Raw genomic sequence first — 22,747 nt, 5'->3', positions numbered from 1 at the left:
CCTGGGAAATGTGTGGGACAACTCTAATGGAAAGCTCTAGTGGATGGAGTGTTTAGCCATCATTTAGACAGTAGATCTTGTGTGAATACGTAATGTGTTTATGTGAAATTATTTTGGCCTTTAATCACAATGAGAAAATACATCAGAAAGATGAAATTTTCTGGGTTTCCACTTTACTATAAAAATGCCTGAACATGACTACAAAAATCACAAAACAGATTCTCTAAGACCAAGGAGTAATTACCACTCCAGGCCTACTGAATCAGTGCCTCAGAAGATAGGATCTGAGAACCTGTCTTTTAAAGATGGTTTCACAGTTACGCTGATGATAGCTAAGATGGGAATTATAGCTGGAGGTAGAAAAGGTTTCATATACTTGCTGGAAGATATCAGACTTCTTTGGTCAGTGAAAATGGTGTATTGACAGGCTTCTATTAAGGGATTTTTTAAAAAAGTGGTGTTTATTGTTAGGAAGAATCCCATTCTGTTTGATGGTAGTGAGTTGAAGGCAATAGAAATGGGTCGCTCAGGATTTGAAGGCTTTATTAAGGTTCTCGAGGCTTTTCGTTAGAGGGGTATGTGTCATGATTATTTTTCCTAACCGAGACACAGGGAGGCCTGTTTGGCCTGTACGGTTTGACACAGCTACTTTTCTTTAGTTAAGTGTGAGGAGCACCACAGTTTTGAGAGAACTGGTGAGAAATGGCTTTCAGGGCTGATGAGTTTAAGGAAGTGAAAATCGATGAAACTGAGTAATCACTTTGTATTGTTAAGTTCACAAATGGTTTGAAGGCAGTGGCGCTGGCTGATTTGTGGGGGCCCAGTTTTCAGTCTCTTTGGAGAATGTGTGCAAAAGATATAAAGGTTTATTGGTCAAAGGCACTCATTTCAAGTTTGGTATGGAGCCAACATTCATAAGACGCCGCAGTACAATTTGTACGTGCTGATTGTGTTTCAGTCGGGCGGAGGAAAGGTAAAAATATCTCCTGTTTACAGGACCATGAAGACCTCCTTTCTAAGCACAGTGCTGATGAAGGCTGGGCTGCTGCTTGTTGTATATAGCTCCAAGACACATGTCAGTAATCAAATATCCTTTTCTGGTCTGGGAGCATTGTTCACTTTTCTTCTTTATATTCTTCAACAGAATGACTGGCTTTTTCAGAAGTCTCCCTTTATTACCCATTGAATCAAATACCTTACTGGTGTTTAAAAAGCTCTGGGATGGGGAACATCTAGGATACCTATTTCAGATCCACTTTAACTTAAGTTCATTAAATGAGTTTTTATATACAAAGGTAGAGTCTTCCTTCCTTCTTTCCTTCCTTTATCCATTCCTTCCTTCCTCTTATTTTTTTCCTTAAGAGAAATGATTGTGATCATTGTTGAGTTAGTAGGAATAGATTAATCCTCTATGTAGATTTTCCTGCAGATAATATAAGAAGCTACTTAACTTTCTTCTCTGGCAGAAAACATAAGGGCCCACACCGAATTTATACTTTGGATTAAAGGACTCTTGAATAGTTATATGGCGTGATAAGAATTCATGACCGTCTCCCTCTATTCCTTCTCTTAGAGGAGGTAAAATCATGATATGGTGTTGTGATATATCAGCACTCTTTTATTATTTCTTCCTCCTCCTCTCCTTCTCTTTCTATTTTTAAGTGACAGGAAACCTGATTTGAACTGGCTTAAACAATAAAGGGAATTCATTGGCTTATAGAACTTAAAAGGGCCTCAGATAAAGCTTGGTCCAGTGGCTGAAATAATGTCATTTAAGAATCTAATTTCTATTTCTTTTCTTCTCTGCTCTGCCTTCCACTGTGTTGACTTTATTCGTAGACTCCACATTTACCCAGCAGCTCAAGTCCCTTTCCTTGTGAATATAAAATTGTTACTCTAGTTCAGACTATATTTTATCCTACCTTAGAAAGAAGGAACACTTTTATTTCTCAGAAGTTCCAACCGATGTCTTCATTTATTTTACTGGGTTTGATTGGGTATGTGCCCATAGATCGTTCAGTCAATTGGTGATGTTAGGTGCATAGACAATATTGATGCAGTTTGGCATTCAGGATCTAAGAAGATTGACAGAGAGGTTATTACTCAAAGCCTGCGCCTGATAATGGGGGGCGGGAAGGTTCTCCAGAGGAAATTTGGGTTTGTGTTACCAGAAGGAGGGAAGCGGACATCAGACAATAGATATTTACTAAATATGGGTTTAGGCTGAAGGTATTATATGGACCTAGGGCTCAGAGGTAGAGTTTTTAGAGGGAAGGACAGAGATGCTGACAGTTCTTAACTACCTGTGTGTTGTATTTTGTGGACGTCCTTTTCTTTAGTTGATGGTCCGCTTTGCGTTGCTTTTTCTTGCTTGCTTTTAGAGCTGCATGTGGCTGGTATAACAGCAGGAGCTTAGGGCCACCTCCTTTTCAGTCAGAGTGTCCCCTAATCATTTACACACAAATTCTGTTACTAGGACATTAGTGGCTTTCAGACCACTGGCTAGGAAGGCCCCTGACTAGGATTTTTGCTGAAAAGGTCGGGCAAGCACTGCAGGTCTGGAATTAAGTGCAGGGAGCTCAGCTAAGGTGAGGAGAAGCTGTTGTACAGTATAAATCATTGTAGCCCAGGGGTGAAGTCCAGTTAGGGAAATCATCTAGGGTAAGGTTCAGAAACCAGGTGTTTCTCTAGTTAAAAATAACAACGTGGTTGAAGCTGTTTATTCTCTGTCTTGTTCCATACTGTTCATTCCTGTGGATCTCTTTGTGATTATCATAGTTGGAAGAAAATGAGAATCTACCCTAAAGTTTGGTCCTGATTGAGGCAGGAAAAGATTTGTCTTGATATGGGAGAATGGATAGGACTCCTATGATGTTGTGACTCACCTATGGCTATAAAACATTCAGGGCCAGCAAAGGATCATCACTAAACTCAAACTGTCTTTCATTGTCATTTAAATAATTTGCCCCAAGCTCAACATCTGTGGTGGGATTCTTAAGTTTAAAAAACTCCCGAAGACATTTTCTAGTGAAAAGTGAAACTCTGAACAAAGTGTTTGCTTTAACTAAATGATTGCAGTTAATTTCTTGTAAAGAAACACAGAAGCACACATTAACTTAAAATAAGCTCACACTGTTGTTTCTTGTAGTACAGCCAGGAAAACCAGTAACAAGCTGTCTCCTTCAAAACCACATCCCTGGATAATATTCGAGCAACCTGGACAATTTAAATACATCCCCAGGAAAAACAATTTGAATTAAGTTAGAAATCATATTTGCTAATTTCTTTTCTGTCATTGCCATGTTGCCTTTTATTCTCAGAGTCTGAGTTGCATTGATTGAGAAGGTGTGTGGCATCAGTGACTCAGGTAAATAGCAACAATCATTTTGGAGCCATAGCTAATCTTGGGCCACAAAAGAGTTATTTTTTTGTGGGGGGAGAGTAATTGTTGGGGTCTTGGTGAATTTGGTGCATGTTTAGCTTAAAGTGTTTGTTTCAATTTTTAAAAAACACTTTGTTGGATACACAGAATGATTTTTTTAATGTTTACGGTTTATTAATCAAATTTTAGTTTATACTGGCATTTTATCCAAAATTAAAGTTAATAATAATATTATTTATTCATTCTTTTCTGAGAAATAATACATATAAGATGTGAACATTTTAGCCTCAAATAAATTTGATTTTTATTTAAAAGATAGCAACTTAAAGTTGTTTGGATAAAGAGAACATTGTATAGAAGAAATAGCGTGGATTTAGTTATTATTCAATCCAACACTCTTCAAAGAGTCGAATACTATTACTGAATAATAGCTAAATTCACTCTATTTCTTCTATATTCATGCTTACATTCAGTGATGTTAGTGTTCCCAGTCTTAATTCTTTTTATACATGTGGAAAAGATACCTTTTCTGTTCTCCAAGTGGTTATATTGTTAAGAGAAGACTCATTATGGTTCTGTGGAGGATACTCTTTCCTTTCTTCTCAGACTTGTTCCACTTGAGGAGGTTTCCAAGATAGAAGAGAATCTGCTGTCTACTTTTTTCCTCTTTGATAAGCAAGGAAGGCTGGGCAAAGAGAGATGGTTAGAGATTCCTTCCTTCCTCTGCCCCCTTCTACCCTGTTTCCAGCTATCTATTTACCCCTGATTCTAAAGAAAGAAACAGAATTTAGACATGTACTCTGTAATCCTCGAGACCTATTTGAAGTGACATTCAACATGACAATGGGGTTGTGTGCTGGTTACCTTTTAAGAGGAGCTGAAAGGTAATCTTACAGCAACTTCCGATGAGCAAGAAGGGATATTACAGTTTTTTTAATTTTTAAAAATGGGGCCAAAGGTATAATTTTGAGATACTTTTGTGTGTTTTAGATTAAAAGCGTGCTTGCCTATGGAAGAAACCAAATAAGTGAAGTATACCAATTCCAATGATTCTGACATCCTAGCACAAAATTGGGATGATAAATTCTGGTGTGATGTACCAGTAAGTCATCTCTAGTAGTTGTTTGAAGATTCCCCAGAACTTCTCTGTTAATTGGAAGTTTTACTTACCTAGCACTTGTGGGCGAGGCTGCCTACTGAGTGGCATTTCAAAAAGTTCAGATGTAAGATTTCCCTATTTTGCTTTTTCTCTATTATGAGTCTGTCAGTTCTATCACAAAATCACATGGAAAAGGGATCTTTTTTTTTTTCTTAGCTGCTAAGGTGTTTGTGTATTTTGCCCAAGACATTACCTTTGTCCTTCTCTAGGATGTGTAATTGTCATGTTCTGTATTGACATAGAATCAGGATCACATTACCATTGGTAGCCAGAATATTTTATTGATTATAAGCCAGAGAATGGACTGCTGTATTTTATCCTACAAGGCAATAATAATAATAATAATAATAAACCATTTAGAAAGATATTAGGTCACAAAAAGTTAAATAAAAGATACAGGGAAATTGGCTGTTGGGTGAGAGGCAGGTCAGAACCTTGGAGAGCTCTAGAGAGAGAGCTGGGGCAGAACCATAGATGCTTTCATGGCTGGCCCCAAATAGACTAGATTTTTTGAGAAGATGCCAATTCCATTTTGCTTAATGATAAGATTTGTATGATTTAAGGAGACAAATCTCTCTACTCCAAGTACGAGCTATGTATTTGTAGACTAATTTGGTGACTTGGGGCTAATGTCTTAAAAACTAGAGAAAATTTCAGTATATCCTCTTGAAGATCCTTCAGGCCATTTTATGATTCTGAATTCCTGTTAGCAGGGCTTTTGATATCAAGGTGAAGATAGTCACAAATATTCACTATTAGATTAGATCCATTCCCCCCCGCCCCCATTTTTTTGTTTTTCCAAATGACGTCTTAGGTAAAACTTCAACAAAATTAAAATAAAAAACTAAACCAAACCAAACCAAAACCAAAAGCAGAATGACAGAGATGTTGTTAAAGCAGGGTTTATGAAGTCCGGAGTGCCTTCTACTCAGATTATTTCTGGCTCCAGCAGTAGCCACTGAACACAGGCCACATTTCATGAGAATACATTCAATTTATTTGTCAGACATAGTTTCTAAGTAGGTGTGAGGATTTAACTTATCTGTACGTATAAGAATAACTTTACACATAGGAATAACTTTACTAGCTCATATTAATCCTAGAAATGGCCTTATGTTGTTTGTCTCCTTAGCTATTCATTTGGCTGTCAGAGATTTGCATCTCTTTGAATTAGCTTCTGTGCTTCCCAGAATCCACTGAATTTTCAGATTGTAATTAACAACAACTTCAAACATCATGGCAACAATCTTAAATCTCAGACTCAATAGGCTCTGCTTCTGAGAATGAAGAGAATTATTAGAATATTTGAAAATAAAAGCCACTGAGGATTACTAAATGACCTTATTTAAGTTTTTGCCTTACCAAAGTTTATTTCTATGATTGCCCTACAAATTGTAGTGAAGCAGAATACAACTATAATGTTCTCTTCTTTCACGTACCCTATTTTCTTCTTAATAGTTGAATCTCGCTATCTTTTGTGTTCTTCAGATGAAGTGACATTTTAAAAATTCATGCTGTCCATTTTGCAGTTCTGTTGGAAATGTAAAATGTCATTGGTCATTTCCTAAGACTTCATTCAGAGGAATGTAACACAAAAGAGTTTTGGTTGAGAAAAGCATAATAAATTCCTACAGCTGTGACCATTACATTATAGCATATTGCATTAGCTTTCTGGAAATATTCTGTGAGGCTTAGAATTTAAGAGAGTAAGTTCAAGGTTACTTGAAGTGTATTTATTTAGGGTTAAGTGATGCAAGATTTGTTCTCTAGAAGGCTATGGAATTGGCTTTTTGTTGATTAGAGGACACAGTTGAAATCTGACTTCATAAAATATGTAAACAAGTAGAATTTCTTAAACTTTGAAATTTAAAAACAGTTTGAAATAAAATATTTGAAAAATGCTATTCTGTATTTAAAATTTATATTTTCTATTATGAAAGTATGTGCATGTGTTATATATGTGCACATATATATGCATGTATATAAACATATACTCAGAAAATTTGGAAAATACAGAAAATATGGAAGGGAAAAAATCTTCTAAATAGCTGCTAACAATAGACATCAGTTTTTAATATTTCTTCTAGTAATTTCTGTGCATAGATGGTTTTGTTGTGGAGGGTTAGGAGAGGATGGAGATAATCAAAGTTATGATCATTATGTATATATAGTTTTATATCTGTCTTCATTTAATATTTTAACAAAATCATTTTCTGTGCTCTCATATAGTATTTGTAAACATAGTAGTTGCATATTATTCCTTTGAATGAGTATAACAGTTTTTCACCTATTTCTTATCAGGTATTTAGGTTATTTGCAGTTTCATGATATTATAAATGACTCTATATTTTTTTGTCTATGAAGCTTTTTTCCCCCTTATTTTTGTTGTTTTCTCTGATAGATTTTCAGAAATAGAATTTCTAGAATTATTGAGAATGAACATTTTTAAGATTCATGAAACAAATAAAAATAAACTGCTTGTATCAGTTTTCACTCTCATGTGTACAAGTGTCCATTAAACTACATCCTCACCAGCATTAGCTATTTGCTTAAAAAAAGAACTTGGCTAACCTAAGATATAAACTTCGTTTCTCATAATTATTGCCCAGTTTTCCTCTCTTGTGGGGAATGCCGAGTGAGAGCCTAGCCAAAGCAGTGAGTTCAATGGAAGCAAGAAGCAGTTTGTGGGGCTGAGACCTTGTCTTGGAGTAAATGTCAGGCTAATGAGTTCAAACCAAGCCCCGATGCAAGGGGGTTAGTTGAATCATGGGAGTGAGTAGTCTTCTTGTGGGGTGGGGAGATCTGAGAGTGTAGGTTGAGAGGAGGACTTAGTTTTGCTCTTTATATTCTTTTATGTTATTGGAAAAAATTTCTTTTACCATGTACATATATTACTTTTCAAAGAAACAAGAAGGGTTGGCAGATTTACATACTACACTGTCAGTTACTTTCTACACCTGAGTATCAGCAGTTATTCAGCCTCTCTAGTTAACTGGTCTTTAAAAAGGACTGGCATAATACCCTACGTGAATCGCTTCATAGGTGTTTAGTGAGAATGAATAAAGTTTCTAATTGTAGTTAACTCTTTTGCTTTTGTTTGTTTTCTTTTATTGTATTTTATCACTGTCTCTTAATTCATTTTTCATTACTCATTTTTGAAGTCTCTTTTTTATGGCTACTTTTTCTGGCCATCCTCATTTCCGATTTCTTCTTTCATTTATTGAGAATGGTAAGAGATTTGTGAATAGAGAAATCTTCATTTTTCATAAAGAGGCCTGTTAATTTATGCTTTACACTCCTTTGCCTGAAGAAGCTTCGGCCATTTTTCTCTATCTCCTACTCAAGAGGAGGGGAAAGCACTAATGTCCTGCATTGCTAGACTTGTTTTTTAAATATATTGTAGTCTTAGGAGGCGACCAAAATCTTGTATATCTTCTGTTCTCCCCTGCTAGGCAAAGTGGTTTAAACCACAAATTACCTAATAAGTAAAAGTGGTCATGTAGCAATAGTAGAGGAATTTTTATCTTATTGAGCATATCTGTACCTCCCTTGATGGAGATGTTTTTCAGCTAAGTCATTTCCTGAGGAAGTGTGCATTTAATGACCAAAGAGGTTAAATGCATTTCCATATATTGGGATCATATTTTAATGGAAAGGGACTGATTGGCCTGTCTTTACTATGCATTTAATAATTAGGTTGAATCAATTGAAATGAATTCAAATTGGTAAGAGACGTTTGCCGGCTTATATGCTTTTGTAATTTTTGGGGGGGTGCGGTGTGTGTGTGTATGTTGATAATAGGCTTATAACTTGCAAACAGCTGAAGAGAAATGACAGAATTAAAAAGCCGTTGTTGTTTTTTTTTTAATGAAGCAACTAAAGGTTTTTATTTTTTTCCTGGAACAAGGACTTAAACGGAGTACTTGACTAAGAAATGGGATATTGTGTATTTTTCCTATTTATGAATGTTTGACTGATTTCTAAAGGAAATGCATAGCAAGCTATATAATGATCATTTTAAGTTCTATACCATGTTGAATTATCCGATTGATACTTTGAATGTAGTTTTGAGTAGTTCAAAAGGAATTTTCAGGTAGATGAGGTCAAGAGGTTTGCCAGTGAAGACAGGACAGGACAGTACTCTTCTTATCAAATCGCTTCATAGCAAGTGGTCCCTTTCAATCACTGTATGATGTTCAATCTCTTACTTTTTTCTCTGTTCATCAAATCTCTATTTGAACATCCCTTAAGATTTATCTTTCCTATAAATAACACTTAATGATTTCTCCATTCTCATTAGTCCCTTTAAATCCACACACTCAGTAGAGCAAAGTAATTACTATACTTTTAAAAGATGCATTTCTTTAACTTTTGTTTGATTTCTTTGATAGAAGACTTTTCTGATTAGATTGGTCATAATAGTAATAAATGTGATTTTTCGATATTATATGAAGGTGTCAAAATCTAGAAGACCTTCATAACTCAGTGAATCTATTTTCTAAATGATCAGTGTATGATGGTACAAAACCATACATGAGTAAAAGATCCATTTAAAGTACAGGCCAGATAAATGGAATTTAATGTAAGAGTATGAAATGTTTATTAATATAGTTTCAGATTCTGCATTGCAGCTAACCTTTAAGAAACTATCACTTGTTGAGTTTTGGTATATTATCGAAGAAGAATATCCAAAATTATTTGAAAATGCTGTTAAAATACTCCTCTCTTTGCAGAGTACATATTTGAGTGAGGCTGGATTTTCTTCATACTTCAGCCAAAACAACATATTGTGGCATTGAATATACAAGCAGATAGGAGAATTCAGCTCTTTTTTTAAAACCGGACATTATAGAGATTTGCAAGAATGTAAAACAATGCCATGCTTCTCGCTGTTCTTTCAGAAAATATAGTTGTTTTATTAAAAATATTTTTATATTAAAATGTAGTAGATTTGTTACTTTAAAATGAATTAATAGTATTTAAAAAATATCTCAGATTTCATTTTTAATATAATACATGTAATCCATATAATTCATACATACAGAAGCTTTTTGGGGTCTTCAGTACTTTTTAAGAATGTAAAAGGTTTTTGAGAGCAAAATGTGTGAGAATGTCTGGTGTAGTGCTTAAAGAGGGGCTTGGAGCCAAATTGCTTGTCAGAAACCCAGCTTTATTGTTTAATAGCTCTATGACCTTGAACAAAATATTGAACTAATTTTTGCCTCAGTTTCCTCATCTATAAAATATCATAATACATGGAAGTGTGGTAGGTGTTCTCCTTGCTCTTCCATGCTTTTGCCAAGGAAATTGCCATTCCCTTTGTCCTAACCCCCCATCCTCAGCTTTGAAACTCATGCCATTGGAGTGGTAAGACTCACCACTCCCTCCTTCTTGCTGTTGTCTATAGAGACATTCATTGAAGCACATGGCTCTTTGTTACTCTTCTGCATTATTGCTCTTGTCATGATTCTAGGTGATTTAATATTCAGATAAATGATCCTTTCAATATGCTGGCCTCTCAGTTCCTGACTTCCTTTCCTTCAGCGATCTCGTTCTCCACTGTACCTCAACCAGGCATACTCTTAGCCAGACCTTGTCAAAACCAGTTACCAATCCCTTCCATCACCTCAGCTGCAAACATCCCATTCTCTGACCACGCCTCCTGTCTTTCCAATTCATTCTTTTTAGTATCTATCTCAACTCCCAGCAGTTTCTCTACCTCACCGGAGCCGTTGGTCTTACCACCTTTCAACTCTCACTTCTCTTATGAACTTATTTGGCTTTTTTCCTGGCTTAAAGTGCATGGTCCATAATTAAAAGCATTATTTTGCAAACCCTCTAAGATCTTTTGACCCCTATTTCTATTTACTGTACTTGGCTGGCAAAATCTCAACTTTTGTTAAATCCCAATTCCTCCTACTCCACATTGCACCCAGGCAGTGGAATTTATGCTAATAGGTCTTGCTAAAAAAAAAAAAAAATCATACCTTTAACCTCGGTGGAGCTTTTAGTGCTATATAGAATTTCTTCTTCATTTCCTCAGTCCATATATTTTTCTAAATGACTCTCTAAATGACTATTTCACACTTTCTTCTCAAACCTCCAATGTCTGCTCCTTCATTCTCACTCTCAGCTTATGACCTTCCTTCCTATTTCAAGGACTAAATATAAGTTCTCTGGAAGGAACCACCACAAGCTCCTGTCACTACATGAAACAGCTCCTGTCACCACATGGAACAGCCTGCCAGCATTTACACTCATTTAGTTGACCTTTCCTCCTGTTCCTTTGGATGGGCTCTCTGTGCTCATTTCTAAGGCCAACCTTTTATGAGATCCCATTCCTAGCTACCTATTCATTATTTTCTCTCCTGGTATTCTGACCTCCCAACCTCATCATCATGTTTACACCCTCTCTATACTGACATTCCATTAGGCCACAAATATCTGAGCAAAACTTTCCCTTGACCCCACATTCTCCTCTAGTTACCGCATCGAATTGTCTGTATAGCTGCCTGCCATTTTTAACCATTTTCTCTTAAACACTCAACAACAATCAAGCTTTATTTCTTCAAGATAACACTTGTTGAGGACATGATTGACCTGCATGTTGCTAGACCCAGCAGTCAATTCTCAGGCCTTATCTTACTTATCAAACACCATTTGACACAGCTGATCACTTCTTTCTCCTTGAAGCACTTACTTCGCTAGATTTCTGGGATGCATGCTATATTTTTCTGAGTAACATTTATCATCATCCGATATATTGAATGGTTTGTTTATTGTTTATTTTGGCCCTCTAAAATATAAGCTCCTTGAGAGCAAGGGCTTGGCTCGTTCTCATCACTGCCAAGAACAATGGCTTATGCACAGTAGGACTTTGGTGAATATTTGTTGAATGAATGAATAAATGAATGTGAGCTTAATGACTACTGTGTACTTATGAGATCTTCCCTCATTCTCAGTGCCTTTCCTGGTCGTAAGGTCTTAGAGCCATTTTCTTCTTTTTTCTGAAGCTTGCATTTCCTAATTGTATTTTCTCTCATCTTTACTACATTCCTATCTTTTTCAGGCTGAACCGTCATGATTATACTTATATTTCTGTGGGGCTCTAGTGTTTACAGAGCATTTATTTATATCTGGTGTTACAGATGCAGATGGTCTGTGGATCTGAGTTGATGACGTTAGCATATAAAGCTGAATTTAGGTGCAAATTGAAAAAAATTAGAATTATAAAAGAATAGGAAACTAATTAAGTCTTCCAGAGCTAAAATTATGGTCTTCTAGGATATTTAGGTTTCTTGTTTTATTACTACCCTGCTTTACACTTTACTGTTTCTACCTACTTATGATGGAATTCCTCTTGATTTGCTATGAGGATTTTTAGAACGCAGGAGAAATCACCAAGCTCCAAGTCTTTACACTTCAGCTCTGAGTTGATCGCTAATTAAGAGTAGTCTGTTCCTCTTAGATTTTCATCTGTCTTTTTCTCTATATTGATTTGCTAGTGTGATGTTGGATTTGTATGAAAATTCATTTTTAACTAGTATTTTATTTATGGCTTCTACAGAACCTTGCCTCCTGGAATCCTTCAAATCCTGAATGTCTCTTACTTGTGGTAAAGGAACTTGTGCAACAGTATCACCAATTTCAGTGCAGCCGCCTCCGTGAGAGCTCTCGTCTCATGTTTGAATACCAGACATTACTGGAAGAGCCGCAGTATGGAGAGAACATGGAAATTTATGCTGGGAAAAAAAACAACTGGGTAAGGTTTTTTGAGAATGAGGAAACCATGCCCCCCACCCCCATTTTATCTGTAATAAAATAAAATAAAATAAAATAAATTCAGATTTCCATTTATAATAAACCTTAGTCATTTCCTTAGGTAAACATGTTCAGGTTGCCTGTATACTTTCTTATAATTTAGAATTCGAAGGGGCCCTAATGTTTTTTTGGCTCATTATGTTTCTCAAAGGTATCACCTGGGACGTTCATAAAATTTGGAGTCTCACATCTCCAGCCCTAGATATTCAAAAGTCAGGGCGGAGCCTGAGGACCTGCATGTAAAATAAGCCCCCTTTGAGTTTCTGATGCAGTTGGCTCACAGGCCACGTTTGGATACACAAGTTTCCCTTTCTTTTCAGTGTAGAACTTCTTCAGTATCCCAATCAGATAAGAGAGGTAATTCTGGAGGTAGCGCATTTATATGGAGCCTTTTATAATGTCTTTTTATAGTTTCTTTATATTGTATGATCGTTTTCAAATACAAGTCAGATCATATCACTCCTCAGCCTAGAACTTTCATATACTTCTCTTTTTCTCCCATGGTAAGAGCCAAAGCCCTTCCAGTGGCACAAAATGCTCTACGCCATTGCCATCACCACTGTCTTCCATCCCTTATTACTTCTCTCACTTCATCTTCTCCTTCCTGTCTAAAAATATTCGGCTCTAGCCACTGGCACCTTTGCCATACTGCGGACACACTGGGTGTGCTCCTGCCCTGGGTGCTTTGTTTATAGCTTTCCTGTTGTCTGCACATTTCCCCTAAATATTCGCATGCCTAAACCCTTTCTCTTTAAAGTCTTTACTCATATATCATATTCTCAGCTATGCCTGTGTTAATACCCTCAATTTTTAAAAATAACTTCTTTGAGGTATAATTTACATATCATAAATTCACTTGTTTTAAGTGTACAATGCAACGATTTTTAATACACTTGCCGAGTTGAGCAACCACCACCACAGTCCAGTTTTAGAACGATTTCATCACCCCAATAAGATTCCTCTTGCCAATTACAGTTAATCCTGTTCTCGCCACCACCTTCAGGCCACCACTAAACTACTTTCTACTGTAGAGATTTTCTTTTCTGAACTTTTCATATAATAGAATCATACAATATCTGATCTTTTGGCTTCATTTATTTAGGATAGTATGTTTGAGGTTCATCTACGTTGTAGCATATATCAGTACTTCATTTCTTTTTTTTTGTTGGAATCCTAGGGGGAAAATTTTATGTTGTCTTTACAGTACTTCATATCTTTTTGTGGCTGAATAATATTCCAATGGCTAGACATGTTACATTTTGTTTATCCATTCACCAATTGATTGATATTTGGGTTTCTGCTTTTTGACTGTTATGAATAATGCTGCTATAAACATTCATGTGCAAGTCTTTGTAACATTCCTTTTTAAAATTCTGACTCATCCACTCCCACCTTTATCTTACTCTACATTTTTTTTGCATCTCTTTTTAACGTACCATATAATGAATGTATTAATTATATGTTGCTACATATAAGATAATTATTCCAGAACTTAGTGGCTTAAAACAACATTTATTATCATATTTTTTTGGTCAGGAATCTGCGTAGACTCTTCGTTTTAGGGCCTGTCACAGACCGAACTTAAGGTATTAGTCAGGACTGCAGTCTTCTCAAAACTCAACTGGAGATGGATCCATTCTGAGATTATTCATGTGGTTGTTGATACCATTTAATTCCTTATGGGTGTCAAACTGAGGGTCTCAGTGCAGTGCTGACTGTTGGCTAGAGGCTGCCCTCAGTCCCTTGCTTCTTCTCAAGGCCTGTCTACAGGGCTGCTCATAAGATGGCAACTGGCTTCAGTAGAGCAGGCAAACAGGAGAGAGTGAGAGCGTGTGAGCAAGACTGAAGTCATTCTTTCTAAACTAATCTCAGAGTGCCATCTCATCACTTTTGCTATATTCTATTTAAGTTCAGTCTATACACCCAGGAGGAATTGCTAAGAATGTGAATACCAGGGATTGTTGAGAGCCACTTAGAAGCAGCCTACCACACTTACTTATTATGTTTAATGTTTGTCTCTCACCACTGGAATGTAAAATTCCATGAAGGTGGGGATCTTTGTTCTGTTCACCAGTATATGTCATAAATACCTGAAACAGTGCCTGCCACATTGTTTACATTTCATATACATTTGTTAAATGAATAATTAGTAATAAACTCTAGTTAAGCACAGAATAGGTCTAGGTTCTCTTCTCTTTGTTAATTCTTTTAGGTTTCACTTAATCTTCCTTCAGTTAAATATGTCTGCCTCCTCTTATTTCTTCAGCTTTTTCTTTAAAGGACATAGTTTCCAAGGTCTCATACTGATTAATGCCTTTGAATCAGTAGGACTAAAATTCATTCTTGTTATAAATCACCTTATTTATTCAGTTCAAGATTTTTTTTGTAAATTTATTTTGAAAAATTTTATTGTTACAAAAATTAAATTTACTATCTTAACTATTTCTAAGTCTACAGTTTAGTAGTATTAAGTATATTCACATTGTTGTGCAATAGATCTCTAGAACTTTTTCATCTTGCAAAACTGAACTTCCTTAGCAATTAAATATTTATTTCCCTTCCCTTCAACCCTTAGCAGCTACTTTTCTATTTTATGTTTCTATGGTTTTGACTCCTTTAGATACCGCACAGAAATGGAATCGTGCAGCATTTGTCTTTTTGTGACATTATGCTAAGCTTATTAACTTAAGCTTATTAAGCTTATTTCATTTAGCATAACATCTTCGAGGTACAGCACGTGTCAGGATTTCTTTCTTTTTTAAGGCTGCATAGTATTCCATTATGTGTATATACCCCATTTTGTTTATCCAGTCATTGGTCAGTGGACGTTTGGGTTGCTTCCACCTCTTGGCTGTTGTGAATAATGCTGTACTGTACATGGGTCTGCTGATATCTTTTAAGATTCTGCTTTGATGTCTTTTCAGTATATCCCCAAAAGTGGGATTGCTGAATCATATTGCTAATTCTGATTTTAAATTTTTGAGGAATCTCCTTAACATTTTCCATGATGGCTGCACCATTTTACTTTTCTACCAACAGTGCAGTTCAAGGTTTCAAACTATTGATTATTTTGAACTTTAATCTGTTCACATGGACAGTAAAGAAAACTTTCTTGAACTTAATTTACCCTCTAGTCCCAGCGTTTCCTTTATTAAATAGTCAGCTTAGCTGTCCTCTCAAGGATGGGTGTTAGATAAATTTGGCATTAGCTTCATCTTGGTGAACCTGCATTATCTTTAGTGTTCACGTTAGTTTGAATTGGAATTATGTTAACCTGAAACTAAGTCCTAACTCGATTACTTCCAAAGCATCCAAGCATCCTGTAAATATCCTTGCCAAATCATCACGTTGTAATATTTTATCTAGTCAAAGTAGACTTTAAGCTTCGTGAGGATGGAGACTGTATTGTGCTGTTCTTAAGATTGCCATTACCCAGCCTGGTACATGGCACAGTAGGTGCTCAGTAAAAGTTTGCTGAATGCATGAATTATGAGCATCTCATTATATACACCTTAAAATTTTCAAATCTCTTTATTTTTTTTTTGAGTGGGTAATATATTCAGATTGTTCAGAAATCAAATTCTGTTAAAAGGTATATAGTGAAATGTTTTCCTCCCATCATTGTCCTGTGTCCACCCAAATTGTGCTGCCTTCTTTTCTTCTCACACCCCATGTAAGCACTGATATAGCTTTTTTCTAGTGTAGCTTTTCAGAGTTTCTTTATGCACATTTAAGCAAATACAGATACATACGTATTTCTTCCCTTTTTATGCAGAAGGTTACATACTTTTGCACCTTGCTTTTGACTTATTATATAGCTCAGAGACTTTTCCCATATAAGCACATAGAGAACGCGAGTTCCTCATTCTTTAAAAAAATGATTGTGTTATTACATTGTATAATTGAACTGTATAATTTATAATCTGAACTCTATTGTCATTTTATATCTTTTGCTGTTATAAATAATATTGTGCATGTCATTTTGCATGGATTAAATTATGTCTATAAGATAAATAGCTGGAAGTGCAATTGCTGGATCAAAGAGTACCTGTGTTTATAATTTTATCATCCAAGTGCCCTCCATAAAGTTTATATGAATTTATTAACCCAGCAGCAATATGTGAGAGTGATTATTTCTCCATAGTATTGTCAACAGTGTATTAACACATTTAGAGATTCCTGTCAGGTTCTACTTTGCATAAAGGCCAGGTAGCTCCTGTAGAATTAGTCCTTCCACAAATAACAACTATAAGCACTAGACAAACTATAAAGCCAGGTGCCTGAAGGCACTGGAGAGTGATCAAAAGCAAGCAGATACTAGATGGGGGTTGATACTTAGAAGGGAAAGTGGAGTTTATGGGACAAATTCAAAACATCTAATATGCATGAAAGCGAAGTCCTCGAAGAAGAGGAGAAGATAAAAAGAGAGAGCAGAAAGTTTTGATGAAATACTGTCCAGATATTTCCAAATATGGCGAAAGACATATATTTACAGATTTAAATCTCAACAGACCCCAGCCAAGACAAATGTATGGAAAAAACAAGGCACATTATAGTCAAAGTACTGAAATCCAAACATAAAAAGAAAATCTTTAGTGGCCACCAATAAAGGACACTTTATATATAGTGAGCGATTATTTGAGTTACCACTGATTTTTCATCAAAAACAATGGAGGTGATCATTCATAAGTAGGATATAAAACAGGAAGCAGCATATTAATGAACAAAACAAACAAACAGACAAATAGAAAAACTCATTGATACAGACAACAGTATGGTGGTTACCAGAGGGGAAGGGAGGTGGGGTGAGGTCGAAGAGCATAAAGGGAGTTAAATATATATATATATATATATATATAGTTAAATATATATATGTATATATATATAAAAATATATATATATATATATAGTGGCAGAAGGAGACTAAACTTTGGGTGCTGAGTACACAACACAATAGAGATGATATATTATAATATTGTACACTTGAAACTTATATAATCTTATTCACTAATGTCACCCCAATAAATTTAATTAAAAATTAATTAACTAAAAAAATGGAGGTAAGAACACAGTGCAGTGATATCTTTAAAGTGCTATTAGATTCCTGCCAATATGTTTGGTGAATAATGATATTCAGATTAGTTTTAATTTGTATTTTTTTATGAGTGAAGTTAAGCACTTTTGCATATGTTTAAGAGTCATTTGTATTTTTTTTTTCTATATGTTTTTTACCTGTTTTTCTCTTGGATTTTTAATCTCTTTTCATTAAGGGCATTAGCTCTTTGTGATAGAATTACAGATATATTTTCCTAACTTTGTCAGTTGTCTTTTGACTTTGCTGTTGGTGGTGTTTTGCCATCCAGAAATTTTATGCTCAGGTAGTCAAGTGTATCTGTCTTTTTCTTTATGGCTTCTGAATTTGGAGTCATATTAGAAAGGTATTCTCTGCTGCTGTGAAAAATTCATCAATATTTTCTTCTTTATGGTTTCAGTTTTTACACTGAAATTCTTAATCCACTTAGACTTTATTGTCATACATATTGTGAAATATGGATCTTTTCTGTATCCCTAGATGGCTACCCAATTATCCCACACCATCAATCGTACACTCAGTGTTTTTGGGTTTATTTCTGTACTTAACTTTCTGTGCCATTGGTCTGTCTGTTGATTTAACACCAGTACCACCTTGCTGTAATTATTGTGTCATTATATTATGCTTTACTAGCCCTCTCTCATTACTTTTCTTCTTCAGAGTTTTCCTGGACGATGCTAATTATTTATTTTTTTCACGTGTTTTTTTGACTTGGCTTTTTCAAGATTCCCTCAAAGAAATGAGCCTCAAAGCCTAGACAGGTCAGGTCTTCATGAAATAAGCTCTCACTGTACCCTACCCTTTCTCTGATGGTTTTTTTTTTCACAGATTGTAATTTGTAGGAGTATTATTTTGATTAATATCTGACTCACTCACTAGACCATAATCTTCAGGAGGGCAGGGATCATATCTGTTACTCATCATATTTGTAGCGCCTAGTATATGGCCTGACACCTTAGGCTCTTAATCCAGAGGAATGAATGAATAAATACATCTGCACCTTAGGTTGAGCTTTGACTCTTTATTACTCTTTCAATTACTGTTGGCAGGTTTCTGGACTGTTCTAAGCCTTAGTTTTCTTGTTTCTAAAATAGGTATAAAATGAATTAGTCTACCAAACAAGGTTTTGGGGATAATTAAATAGTATATCTTAGAAACCCTTTTTGTAAAGGAAGAGATGTTCTAATTAGACTGGCTTTGGCTTTCCTTTTCAGAATGTAGATAGATACTTATGCATTGCCAAGGAACAATCTCCAGACTTAGGATATTTGTAGGCAGAGTCACTGAAGAATCACCCTTACCATGCTGTCACCCAGCTAAAGTTATAGTCACTCTTGAGTATTTCTTAGCTTTTAGCTATCTAAGTGGTAAGAGCAGTCAGTTTTAAATAACAGCTTGGTCGTTGACAGGGAACAATCTCTAAGAAAGAAAGTAAAATTTCCCTTTACAGAGCAACCTGGGTTTGGAACCCATTCTGCATAAGATGCCTACCTGTCACTTTAAAAAGGAGGAGAGAACTATGACACAACTGTTGTTACCAGAAGAAAGGCTTAGACCTAATAAATTGCCCAAACTTAGTCTCGTTAGTTTAAGTTACTTGCCAATGTACTATAACTCGAAAAAAGGAAGGATGCACGTATTTATCGCTAATGCTGGGGAAATTGCCATTAAGGCAGTTGGCAGAATGGCTGACATTTTAACAGTCATAGGTCAGATAATTTTCTCCGTTTATCCAAGAAAAGATTCGACCAAGGATTGACAAAAAAATCAAATTATTCTGTTCACTTGGCTGCATCTAAATGTCTCATTTTCAGCTTACAGGAAAGATCGCTATGGAAGCAATCTTTGACATTACAACAGAGTGACCGTAAATTGCTTGAATAACTGTTAGAACTTCAAATATAGAAACACAAGAAAAGTCATTGTTTGAGGTAGAACTCGGAAAGGATTTTTCACTTATGTTTTGCTCTTCATGTCATGTTTATAGCTCAAATTTTACATTAAGATATGTTTTAATTCACCATTTACTCAGTTTCACAGAGGAAGGTTAGTTTGCAGGTCACCAGGAAAATCAGGGCAGGACTGAAAGCTGAATTATTGAGTCTTAGTTTCCAATATTCCAATGCTATTAGAAACAAGTGCTAAGTTTTCTTTAGTCTCTCAATGGCAATATTAAGAGTGTATAGTAGGCTCGAAAGTTGGAGATTATAAAGTACTTTTTGTGGTTTCTCGTAGACAAATTCTTTTCACAGTCTTAAGTTTCATTTATTATGAATTTAGTTGTGTAAATCAGTCTGTTGCCAATAAACATAAATTTATACTAGTTCTAGGGTCAAGATTTCGAGAAGGGATAAAGTAGGGATCATTTGAGCATTTTTAAAAGAATGTTTGTCTAAAATAGCTGGTAGAATAAAAATGTATTGTACAAACTAAAAAAGGGCAAAAGAGCTAAAATGCAGTGCGTGGACTAAAATAACTAGCAGTTCAAATAAGTCCAAGTGCTAAATATGCAATTATCTTTCTGATTACCTTATATGTACAAGAGTTCTTTTAATTGTTTTGAATCTCACATTTTATTTCTTTTGTTGTTTCAAAAAATACATAAGAGCCATTGAGTGTAAGAAACTAAAAGTTTTGAGTTTGCCACTTTAACATGCAGATTGACATTTTAGATTAGTGAGTAGAAATGGCTATTTGATAGATGGTTGGCCTCTAAAAATTGAAAATGAAGAGGAAATGAATTGAGTTTGACTTGTTATTGTCTTCCCAATCAACCTCTTCTGATCCCTTGGTACTTTTAAAAAACCTGTCTCAACATCCCCAGAAATGACTTAACAAGTGTTCTACCTAGAAGTAGTAGCCACTTTAATGTTCTCTACTTTTATGAATGATTGTTGCACATCCTACAGGGGTTTATAAATTGCTTAGACTATGGAGAAAAGAGGTTTTGGGTAACCTGAGATCAGTATTAGTGTTTGTTTGCTCCAGTAACACTAACCTCCTTGCTCTTTCTTGAATATCCAGGCATACTCTTACATCAATCCCTTTTACACTTGCTGTTCTCTTTGCCTGGGATGTTTTTCCCCCACATTTCACGCGTTTTGCTTTGTCACCTCTTTTACATCTCTGCTAAATTGTTACCTTGTCATATTATGCTATAAAGCAGCTAATTCCCTGCCAATTGAGAGTTTTGAGCTAAGGAGGATCATAATCTGACTAATGTGTTTAAAGGATCCCTTTGCCTTTAATGGTGATGAGAATAAATTGCAAGGCCTGAAGCAGTTAGGGGTGACTGCAGTTATCAAGGGTAGAGATAGTAGTGGCTCAGATCAGATGGTATGGTTATGGAGGTGGTAAGAAGTGGTTGAACTAAGGATATAAGTTGAAGGTAGAATCAGCAGGATTTGCTACCATTTTGAATGTGGGATGAGAGAGAAAGATAGGAGTCAAGGATGATTCTGAGGTTTTTGGCCTGAGAGACTAAAAGAATGGTCTTGCCATTTACTGAAATGATAAATATGGGAGGAAGAGCAAGTTTGATTTTAGTCATGGTAGTTGGATAAATGAAACTTGAAATAATAGGAGATCTGGGATGGGGTTATGATATTTGGGAATCGTTGGCATATAAATGGCATTTAAAGTCATTAGCCTAGATGAGATGACCTGGGAGTGTAGATAAAGGAAAAAAGTCTTGGGGTGAAGCCCTGGCGTATTCCATTTTTCAGAGTTTGGGGAGATCAGAGGGTCAGTGAAGTAGAGATGATCCAAGAGAGAGTAGGATCTTGAAAACCAAGTGAATTATGTTGCAGGAAAGGAGAGATCAGCTATGTCAAGGTACTGCTGATAGAATCAGTGATAAGGTGAGGACTGAGCAATGACACTGCATTTGGCAATGGAGAGGTCATTGATGAGATGTTTTGGTAGCGTGATAGGGAAGAAAGGCTCCCTGGAGAGGGTTCAAGAGAGAATAATAAAAGAGGAAATACAGACTTCAAATATAGACTAATTCTTCGTAGGAGATTATTTTGTAAAGTAGAACAGAAATAAGATGTGACCCAAAGTCAAGAAAGACTTTTTTACATGATGTGTGCATGCTAATAGGATCGAGTGGATAAAGAGGAAAAATTGATTATATAGGAGGAAGGGAATGGAGACAGTTGTTGGGAACATGTGTTCTTTGATGAGTGTTCCATCCTCTATAGCACTGTACATAGCACTAAAAGAAGACTCTTTTCTTCCCACACCCACCACCAAACTCCCACTGGACTAGGTGTCTGTCTTATTAGCTCCCATTTAACTCTGTACTTTATATGTTGCGCCCATACTTACTCCTTTTAAACTATAACCTCTGGTACTTAAAAACAGACTCTCTTAGGTCCAAAGAATCACACTCAACCGGTTATGTTGGTTCTAGAGTTCTCTGGAGCTTAACATAACACCAGAACCACAGCTTTTTAGTAATCTTGAATGATAAGAGAAGGTAAGAATTTTATTAGGATCTGTCAAAGACCTTCTCCTCCCACCTACCATGATGAGCTGTCTGTAGATCTGTAAGTGGTGCTTAACTCTCAGGTGTTGGGTTTTGAGTAGCCAGCACAAGTTTGTGTTTCATACAAAGTACAGCTGCTCAGCTCTAAGGATCAGTCTTGTTTCTCACTGTTGGCATTCCTGGTGGCACAGTGGCTGCTGTGACTCGATCTGGCTTGCCTCAGCTTTGGTTCTGTTCGTTCTGTTCTCTCCTTTCTGCCTTTTCTGTTATAGGGTTAGGCTTGTGGTGGTGAAGAAGTGTTCTGTCCCTTGCCAGAGGTTGATATAAGTTAAAAGATGTTGAAAGCAGTAAAACAAACAGCAAACAACTATGCGGATGATAGTTATCGTTATCTCTTGAGCTCAAGGTTTATATTTCTGTTTGCATTTTCAAGGTTTTAGGTCAGAGTTTTAAAATTAGGGCCAGGACCTTGAAGCCAGTTGCTCAAGTGTTTGTGGAAAGGAATGGTGTGTGCTGTGGAATCATCTGTGAGGGGTGTGCATATGTGCTGGTGGGTGTTCATCCAGCCATCCATAAAAAATCTGTAAATGCTTACTGTGTTTAAAGATATGTTTTGGGGAATTTGAGGTACTTGTTTTTTTAAGGGGGGAGGGAATGGAGATGTTGGGAGCTCTGTAGTAGTCACAATATGAAAAGAATAGAGAGCCACTCTTTAGAGTAGTTCTAGGTTATCCTTGGAGTTCTTAGTTCAAACAGCATGTCATCGTGAAACCCAATATGTCAAAACCCCAAGATAAGCTGCAG

General features: G+C 36.0%; 1 protein-coding gene across 8 annotated transcripts in view; it reads left to right on the top strand.

Annotated features, from left to right (window-relative positions):
* BABAM2 (BRISC and BRCA1 A complex member 2) overlaps positions 1–22,747 on the top strand; it is a 343,218-nt gene that overhangs the window by 90,109 nt on the left and 230,362 nt on the right. For 7 of the 8 annotated variants that reach the window (XM_039887509.1, XM_039887506.1, XM_039887507.1 and 4 more), the window contains one exon: positions 12,109–12,303. In XM_039887509.1, the coding sequence (XP_039743443.1) occupies positions 12,109–12,303 (195 nt within the window). Of the gene's footprint in view, positions 1–11,287; positions 11,312–12,108; positions 12,304–22,747 lie in introns of those variants that run through there. The other variant, XM_039887513.1, reaches the window with a different exon arrangement.

The sequence above is a fragment of the Pteropus medius genome, unplaced genomic scaffold, assembly GCF_902729225.1.
Source record: "Pteropus medius unplaced genomic scaffold, Ma_sr-lr_union100, whole genome shotgun sequence".
Classification (NCBI taxonomy): domain Eukaryota; kingdom Metazoa; phylum Chordata; class Mammalia; order Chiroptera; family Pteropodidae; genus Pteropus; species Pteropus medius.
The sequence above is the reverse complement of the archived record's forward strand: the minus strand, read 5'-3'. Positions and strand labels throughout refer to the sequence as shown.